Source organism: Festucalex cinctus, chromosome 15 (genome assembly GCF_051991245.1).
Source record: "Festucalex cinctus isolate MCC-2025b chromosome 15, RoL_Fcin_1.0, whole genome shotgun sequence".
Lineage (NCBI taxonomy): Eukaryota > Metazoa > Chordata > Actinopteri > Syngnathiformes > Syngnathidae > Festucalex > Festucalex cinctus.
The window spans coordinates 26,785,305-26,794,702 of record NC_135425.1 but is presented as its reverse complement, the minus strand read 5'-3'; the positions used below and the strand labels follow the sequence as shown (position 1 = coordinate 26,794,702).

At 44.1% G+C, this 9,398-nt stretch overlaps 2 protein-coding genes across 2 annotated transcripts in view; both read right to left on the bottom strand.

Annotated features, from left to right (window-relative positions):
* Window positions 1-229: 229 nt before the first annotated feature.
* On the bottom strand, window positions 230-9,283 carry ptpn11a (protein tyrosine phosphatase non-receptor type 11a). The gene is made up of 16 exons (XM_077496511.1): window positions 9,001-9,283; window positions 7,473-7,595; window positions 6,013-6,207; window positions 4,536-4,728; window positions 3,456-3,575; window positions 3,036-3,149; window positions 2,845-2,941; window positions 2,645-2,742; window positions 2,395-2,553; window positions 2,183-2,314; window positions 1,947-2,101; window positions 1,801-1,868; window positions 1,586-1,737; window positions 671-789; window positions 511-599; window positions 230-431 (listed from the first exon to the last, which is right to left on the bottom strand). Exons 1-15 carry the CDS (start codon window positions 9,012-9,014, stop codon window positions 530-532), a joined length of 1,809 nt encoding a protein of 602 aa, XP_077352637.1. The 5' UTR covers window positions 9,015-9,283; the 3' UTR covers window positions 230-431; window positions 511-529.
* LOC144001890 (uncharacterized) overlaps window positions 8,329-9,398 on the bottom strand; it is a 263,910-nt gene continuing 262,840 nt past the window's right edge. Inside the window, exon 3 of the transcript XR_013278623.1 lies at window positions 8,329-8,350. The gene's annotated coding sequence lies outside the window, so the exon portion shown is untranslated. The remainder of the gene's footprint in view (window positions 8,351-9,398) is intronic.

Genomic DNA, 9,398 nt, shown 5'->3' with positions numbered 1-9,398 from the left:
TGTGACTGACGTATAATGTGCACTTAAAAATGTCCGCCTGAACGGACGTTCGGCGTGGACGTGAGCGGACGCGCGTTTTTTGTTTTTTTTTGTCTACCAAGGCAGTTGTGGCGAGGTCAGGTGGTCACAACGTCTGACGTTTGGCACACAACATTTCTCTGCTTAACTCTACAAACAATCAAAAAAAAAAAAAAAAAAAAAAAAAAAAAGAGAGAAGAAAAATGGGGGGCGGGCTTTTGATGAAACACAAACTGGTTGGAGGGGATTTGGCGCCGCTTGGTGGCCGGGCGTGAGCATCACAGTGATTTGGGCCAAAAAGCTCCGCCCCCTCTCTCTCTCTCTCTTTGTTTTTGTTGTACTGTGGCGGCAATGTCCCGTTGTCGACGGCGCGGCGAGGCTGGCGAAGTTAACGGTCGGTCGTCAGGGGGGTCCTGCGGGAGAAGAGGGAACGGACGGCCGTGCGGTGAAGGCCGCTTCGGAACGACAACAAAAATGGCGCCGGATACTCACGCGGAATGGAGGCGGGATCTCATCTGAAGCTTTTCTGCTGCTGCATCAGGCCGACGTTCTCGTACACTCGGGAGTTGTCCTCGCGCATCCTGACACGCGGAAGGCGCCAATTAGCAAAGCGGCGGCGCCGGGGGAGGGCGAAGGAGGTCGACGGGCTTACTCTGTGCAGGTGGGCGTGGGCAGTGGCGTGCACGGAGGAAGCGGACTCTGCTCGCCGCCCGTTAGGTCCGACAGGGAATACTTGATGTTGGTGTACTCGCGACCTTTGATCTTACTTTTCTGGAAAGCACAAAAAAAAAAAATAATATTGGGCCAAATGGCTTATTACGTCCCCATTAAAACAATCGTTTCCGACACTGAAAAAGTACCCTAAATGCATTATTTTGCTTTCATAGCTTCAGCAACTAGCAAGTGTGTTAGCGTACGTTATTCTGTTGTGCCTACGTGTCCTTTAAGTTTTTTAATGACACTGCAGTTGGAGTTAACTGTAAAACTACAACACAAAGTTAAGAATTACATCCACAGTGTATTTAAAAACAAAACATGCTCCGTTTTTTTTAAACATCGCTAGCCTCTAGCGCTAACAGGACGTTAGCAAATGCTAACAGGAAGTCGGCATCGACTTTGGGAGTGTTTTTCCTTCAAAACCAATATCCACACACCAATCTTGTGGGAAAACATACCCACAGATTAGATAAGAAGACGGAAAGGCACAAATTCTTCCCGATGTGTGAAAAAAAATTGGTTATTTTGAATATAATTCAATCATAACTGTCTTCTGTACTCACTTTAATCGTGTTTGCCATGGCTGTATGGCACTGTACTGCCCCCAAGAGGCCAAAACCCACAGGAACAGTCAGCATTTGTTCTTACTGTTTTTTCAGTTGCTCTTATTTTAGTTTCACTTTGTTATTGACCTTTCAAGTTATTTTATATAGTTGATAGTTCAAGGATTCAAATACTTTCTTCAAAATTCAAGGATGCAAACATCTAAGGATTTTTTTTAACAGGAAGTTAGCAAACGCTAACAGGAAGTTAGCATCGACTACGGGAGTGTTTTTCCTTCAATTCACACCTGCTCCTCCTCGATGCGCCGCTGCAGCGTTTCGATGTAGTGTTGCACGGCCATGTAGATGAAGCGGTACTGCGCTTCCGTCTGCACCATTCCCGAGCGCTGCGAACGCACCATCTGGATGCTCTTGGGAACGTCGATGTCGCAATCCACACCTGGAACAAGCACACACGCTCACGTCACACCTGCACACACGCACACGTAATCGTGTCACGCACCTTTTTCTCTGATGACGTCGATGAGGATGTCGATGACGATGAAGGTCCCCGTCCGTCCGATCCCTGCACTGCCGAGGCGACGAGCGTAAGCGGGTTAGCAACGCGCGCGCGGCGTGGCGTCCCCTTACCTTCACCAAACTGCGTACCTGCAGTGCACGGCGATGGGTCCAGCGTCCAGGATGCTCTCCTGCTTCAGGTTGACCTCCTCCAAGAAGTCCAGGACGCCGCCGGGGTCGGTGGGAACGCCGTGGTCGGGCCAGGCCCGGAAATGGTACTGCCAAACCGTGCGCTCCGTGTTGCCCTGCAGGAAAAAAAAGAAAAAAAATTGACAGCCTTTCAGTTGGAAAGGTTCAAAGGGGGAAAAAAACAAACAAAAACGTACCTGTCCCACTTTGGAGAGTTTGAGTTCTCGGAGGATGTAGTCGTGCGCCGCCGTCTCGCGGACGTTGCGAACGCGCATGGCGCCGTATTCCTTCAGAGCCGACACGTCGGGCCAGTACTTGACACATTTACTCTGTTGACATACAAACAACAATGAAGGAAAAAAAAAAAAAAGGGACTGATGAAGTCCAAGCGGGCCGGCGGTCGTCTGACCTTCCCCCTTTCCACCTCCTTGGTGGTCATGACGATGACTCGCGAGTTCTCCTGGAAGACCATCCTCCAGAAGTCGCTGATGCTGTTCTGCAGGCAGCCCTGAGTGGCGATGTACGACTTCTTGGGCTTGCCGCTGTTGCACTTGCTGTCCTGCTCGGGCTGAATGGACACAAAAAAAAAAAGAAAAAAAGTCCCGAGTCAGTCACGCGGAGACGGCGATGACGCTTGCGAGGACGGACGGCTCATTTACCACGCTAGGGGAAACTACCATGATGATGTTGGCGTTGATGTAGTCCGAGCCCGCCTCGTTGGGGTCCCCGTCGGTCAGGACCACCCGCGTGTGGTCGACTGCGGGCGAGGGGGAACAAGGGAAAAAAATTTTTTTTTAAATAAATAAAAGGTCGGGACGTTAGCATGCATCATTTCCCGCCGTCCGCGGCGCTCACTCACAAGGCAGGATGTTCTTGTATCGGTTCTTGTTCTTGTTCTCGGCCCGCTGGCCCTCCTTGCGGCTGTACAGCAGCTTGCACTCCTGCTGCTGTAAGGTCTGCGTGCAAGAGACGCCATTTTGGAGGGGTCGATCGTCGGACATTCACGTTGAGACAAGTGCACGGGGCGACGTGAGAAAAATAAAGTCTCACCTCAAACTCCTCCCAAAAACCTTGCTTGACTTTGTCCGTGGCCTCCGCCAGCTTGCTCAGCTCCCGCACTCGGCTTTCGATTTCAGCCGCGTTGATGCGAGTGGTGTTGAGGGGCTGCCAAAATGCGAGAGAGGGCAAACGATGTACCTTTCACATTTGCACCGGTACTGTTACAATACTCGGTGCCTGGGAATCGTCGACACAGGTACCAATTTTCGGTACTTTTGTACTTGCACGCACTCTCTCACAATCTCTCACTCTCACAAACTCCCTCCCTCTCTCACACCATCTATCGTTCACACACTCCCTCACAGTCTCTCACTCACTCTCTCTCCCATACTTTCTCTCTCACCACTCACCCACTTTCGCTCTCACGCTCTCTCCCACACTCGCCCACTCTCTATCTCACCACTCAGCTACCTGCTTGAGCTGCAAGACTGTGCCGAGGGTCTCCACCATGGGGTTCTTCTTGTAGTGCTCCACCAGGTCTGTGAGCGAGTCAAACTTCTCGCCGCCGCCCACGTCGTACTTCAGGTCGTGCTGGAGAAAGGACCACGCAATGTCAATTTTTTTTCTTTTACACAGAATCAGGGTTATTATAGTTTCGGAATTTTCATTTGAGTTTGTTTTTTTTTCTCGTTTTGAGTTCTGTTTTTTTAAATTTAGTTATTTTTAATTCGTTTTCAGGGTGGTTCTGTTCCTTTTTATTCATTTTATTTCTTGAATAAATGCTTGGTTTGAGTTTAGTTTTAAAAATGTGTATTACTTGTGCGCAGTATTTCAAAACCAGCATGGGGGCGACGTCATCTTTTGGTGCTTTTCTATTGGCTGCTGCGAGATGACGTCACACCAAGGACATTTTTGCTATACAGGACTGTTTCATAAAATGAGAATATTGTGATAAAGTCCTTTATTTTCTGTAATGCAATTAAAAAATAATAATTAAAAAAAAAAGTCATCCATTCTGGATTCACTTGGAAACACTTGCAGGTGTTTCGAGTTAATTAGACCATTCAAGGGATTAGTTGAATATACTTTTTCATGATATTCTAATATTTTGAGATCGGATATTTGATATTTTTTTGTTTTAGCTGTAAGCCATAATCAGCAATATTAAAATAATAAAAGGCTTGCAATATTTCAGTTGATTTGTAATGAATCCAGAACGTATGACAGTTTTGGTTTTTTAAATTGCATTCCAGAAAATAAAGGACTTTATCACAATATTCTCATTTTCTGAGACAGTCCTGTAATTAGTTTTGTAAACAGAAAATGTAGTTGGTTAGTAATCGTTTTTTTTTTTTTTCATTAACGAAATTGTTATTTGAATTTTAGTTTCTTCGTTTTAGTTAACTAAAATAACCTTGCACTGAATCTCCTAATATCCGAGAACAACGGGAAATTTGTTGAAAAAAAAAAAAAAGGTCCAAAATCTACATTTAAAAATGGTTCTAAAATCAGACCTGACCTGCGCCCGAGCCGTGCCCGGCCGATGCTCACCTGGCAGCGGATCATGACGTGCGTGACTTTGGGCTTGCTGTCGCTGCTGTCCGTCTTGTCGTCGCCCGTGCGCACCGACAGCACAAAGTCGCCGGGGTGGCTCTGGCTCTCCCGCACCAGGAAGCTGCCGTTCTTGCCCTTCTCCGTCAGGAGCTTCTCCGCCTCGCGGCCCGACAGGTGCCCGTGGAACCACCTGCCGAGGACGCCGCGCCAAAACAACGGCATCTTTACATTTATAATTAGCAGTGTATATGCGTGTACTTTTCTCGTTAAAAGAGCTCAGAAAAAGATCGGCTCATTATAGCTTGTAGGATATTTTTAAGATATATTTTTATTTAATGGTGCACCTACAGTCAGAGCTTTAATTTAAAAGTGGTTACACAAAATTGATATTTTATTTGAATAACTGCATTTTTCATGAACCAGGTGAAGAAACATGTTTATTATTTATTCATTTGATTTAGCCCCTATTCACTGAATATCCAGTTTCAATAAAACTATTTGTGACATGTTATATTAAGCTCTGAGTCAAAATATTCTTGCAGGTGGGGGGAAAAATATATATCGGCATATATACCGTATATCGATATTAACTCTTTTACTGCCACAAAAAAAAAAAAACTTTAATATGACAAAGGCTATGATCATTTACATCATCCTTGAAAACATTCTATTTCCTCAGATTTTGTCATATTTCATTGTAATGGCATTCAGCGGCAGCCCATTGAAAATCGAATGCTGCCATCTGCTGGCCATAGTTAGTGAGTGTTTTTGATTCCACAACCCATTGACCAAAAAAACCCATTGACTAAAAAAAAAAAAAAAAAAATAGTTGACATCATTTAACGCTTATGGCGGCATACATTGTGATTTTACTAATCGTTATTAATTAAACGTTATTGGCGGTCAAAGAGTTAAGCCAAAATATATCATGATATGAGTTTTGATCCATATCATCCAGCCCTAGTCTCTGTTAAGACGACATTTGTATTTGTTTAAAAAAAATAAAAATAAATACACGAAAGTACTCACTGTGAAGAAGACACCAGTTTGAATATTGAGTACAAAAAGAAATGAATTTCTCATTGAAAAAATGTCAGTTTATGTCTTGAGTAGTTTTATCGTAGATTATCATGCATTTATTACCTGACCCATATAATCAATAATCGCAGTATTGTCACATCATGAGATCATCATTAGCGTGAGCCGACGATATGATCGCATTTCGTATCGTACCGTGAGCTACCCAGAGGCTTTAAATTGAAATTGAACAGCATTTCGAAGCAATCAATCAATTATCAAAAATATTATGTTTTATTTTTTCCAATGAATTTAATTGATTAGTTATCGATGAATCGTTGCACCTCTAGCAACAATTTTTAAAAATGGCACGGCGACAGTCGCCTTGGTCACGCGAGTTGAGATCGTTTTTGCCGTTTGAACATTTTCAGATTAGCAATATGCGATGCGGGCTGACCTTTCCGACGTGGGGTCGGCGCAGTTGAGCGGATACTTGAGCTCGATGACGTCGCCGTTCTTCTCCTTGAGCTGCCCGTGGTGCTCCATGTAGTACTGCACCAGCTCGGCCAGCGTGGCGAACTTCTCGCCGCCGTACAAGTCGTAGTAGTCGCCCGTGTTCTGGATCTTGATGTGGGTGACGGCGCCGTTCCGCCTGCGCGGGGGAAGCACATTCGGTTAGGGATTGGCGAGTACCGATAATACCGGGTATTCGGTATTGCGGTGTGACTGTTCTGTCCTTTGATATACATAAAAAGAAGCATTTAACCCCAAGTGATTATATATTAGTGGTGTTACGATTATTAAACGACCGCCCTGTGATAAAAAGTTTGACACTCCTGATACAGCTGAAATTTCACATAGTGTGGGGCATTTAAACTGGCTTAGTAATTAAAAATCAGTGACCCTAAGTGCATTCATTTCAATTGTTAACGTGAATTTATTTATTTATTTATTTATTTTTGTTGCTGAAACTGCTGCTGAGTCACTGTCGTCGTCACGCACTTTCATATCAAAAAACGGGTTTAAAAAAAAAGGAGAACTTGCAGATCTGCTGTTCAAATGTGACTTGTCATTAGCATGACCTCAAGATCAGCAGACGTGGACGAACGACTCGGTCAGTAGCCAAAATGCGCGAGCAAAACAACAGCTATCGCATACGACAAAACGGCAGCTCACTGAAAGGGGACGATATCATTTGGAGTCATCCAGACCGCTCTCGACTGAGTTAGCCTAATTGCATAATTGCTCATTGTCACGGTTGAAGATGTATGGACGTGGTGGATAGACCCAATGGCGGAGAAACAAGGCAGGGAGACAGACAGGAAGGGCAATATAAGGAACTTTAGTTACATAAAACAAGCAAACGATGGGATGGGACATGAAAGGACTGGTCGCCATGACTGGTCTGAACGAGAGGGCGACAGTACTTCCACACGGACTGAACAAACACCACCACACACAAAAAAAAAAAAAAATAAAAAATCAACAAACATGACATAATAAAATGAAAATAGAAATATAGTTTTATCAAGTATATTAGTATTGTTTGTTGACATTGTGGCAGCAAGTCGGGAATGATGCTATTAGGCTAATGATATTAAGGAAATGTCCTGTTTTTGGTGTTTGTATTTTGCAGACTTGAAATGGCAGTCATGTGTCGACTAAGAAGCTAACAACCTATTTTTGGCGTTTTGGGTTATTTTTGGACATACTGCGAAACCTATTTATAGCAGAGAAGAAGCAAAACCTCGGCTTTCTCACTCACATTCAGGAGAAAGGCAATTGCGTTGCGCTTTAAACGTCTGTTTCATATTTGCTCATGTACAAAAATGCTTTCATCATTTTTAAATCGACCGCTGACACTGACTAACATAATAAACCTATGGCGTCAACGTTGTGTGTGAGAGCCTCACTCACCGCACTGACAGGGTGAAGTCTCCAGGGTTACTCTTGCTGGGTCTTGCCAAAAAGCTGCCGTCCACGCCGCGAGTCAGGAGCAGGTTCTCCGCCTCGACGCCCGTGATGTTTGGGTGGAACCACCTGTCAAGAGGGAAAAAAACTATTTAGTGTTTCTACAGTATTGTGAGCTTTTTATCTTTTTGTTTAATACCGTATCACCCCAACATCCCCATGGAACTAGGGGCGTGGAAACCAAATAAAAAGAGACCGTGAGGAGGGGATGGATTTTTTTTTTCTCCAGAAAGTGCAGTAGTGAATTGTATCAGTCAGTTTCTCTCCTCTCGAGCTTTGCACTGAGTGTCTTCTCTCCTTTTTTTGTCATGTTTAACTTGTTTACTCCCAATAGCGTATAAATACGTTTTTTTTAATGTTCTAAGTATCCCAAAGACGTATTTATACGTTTTTTTTATGCTAGCGCATACAGATGCAGCTTTGATGCAGCCTCTCAACTGCAAAGAACGGTTGCAGAAATGGTAGTTATTACACAAACGGCCAGCAGGTGGCAGCAGAGCAAAGGAGATCAACCAGGGCCATCGAGAAAAAAAGCTCAATTACTTACAATTTTAAATAGATTTGTGAAAACTGATGAAACTTAGCTCTCTTCTAATGCTAATTGCTGCAAAACGGAAACATATAGAAACATACTTTTTTTCCTAATGAAAGAAGAGACTTTAATCTTTCTTTTGATAGGTTTTGCTTTTATAGCAATAGAACACAATATTCTGTGGGCCTTGCAAAATCAGTCAAAATCCAGTAAAACAGACGGGAGTGAACGGGATTGCGAAATGTGAAAATGGCTGGGAGTGAATGAGTTAATAAATGTCAAACAGGTCAACCTGACAGTCAGATTGGTCAAATTCAGATAAAAGCATAAAATTCCATATCACACTTATTGCACGTCTTTGCGATATGCACATTGCATCGGCCAACATCGGCCGATGTTGATAATTTTTTTGATATATTGTGCAGCCCTAGTTCATATCGTGCTAGTATCTTATCGTGACGTTTGGGTATCGTTACATCCCTATCATTCACACAGTTGGGCCATTATGAGAGGCCAGTATTACACTAGCACTGTTTATTTATTTATCCCAAGTCGTTTTTGCAGCTTTTGCCTCGTTGAAGGGCGCTTTTCTTCTTGCACATAAAGGCGCTCGCTCGTAGTTGCTCTGTGGTTTGTGTTGCCACATAACACTGACATCATGAGTGAGTCTCCCATCGGAGTTGAGAGTAGCGAACATGAACGTTGCTAAGCATAAAATGAAGCCTTGGTTGTTTTTATTGCATTGATTTATTTTACAATGCGTAAACATGAAGTCACCGGTGTGGGCTAACTAATGTTTTGCGGTGAGCTCGAAGCGGCTCCCTCGCACACAAACCTCGGGAACACTTCGAGGTTGATTTCGCGACATGTTGCCACGAAAACTGTTCGGTGGGGTTGAAAGTTAAGATAGCGACGGGCGTTGTTTTCCAGGGAAGTGCTTACCTCCGAGATGTCATGTTTTTTTGTTTTGTTTTGTTTTCCGCTCCTCACTTCCTTCCCCGCTTGGCAGCTAGCTAGTAGCTTTCCAGCAACTAGGTGGCGAACCTTCGCGACTGTTCTCCCCCTCCAGTCACTTGGAAAAAAAGACTTTTTATCGGCTCATATCAGGCCCAAAACGTGTGCCGAAATTACGGCATCGACAAAAAAAAAAGTGGAAGCAAGTACTACATAAAAAAAAAGTGTTCAGGCCTGTCCCGGAGACTTCAGAACAAGTCGATTTGTTGGACGTCACCAAACCTGCGACAACTAAAGGGTACGTTGTATTTACATTCCTGGTGCGGCCGCTGAACTGTGTTGGACCGCCCCTTTGCGTAGAACGAACGACTCGTCAACACATCGGG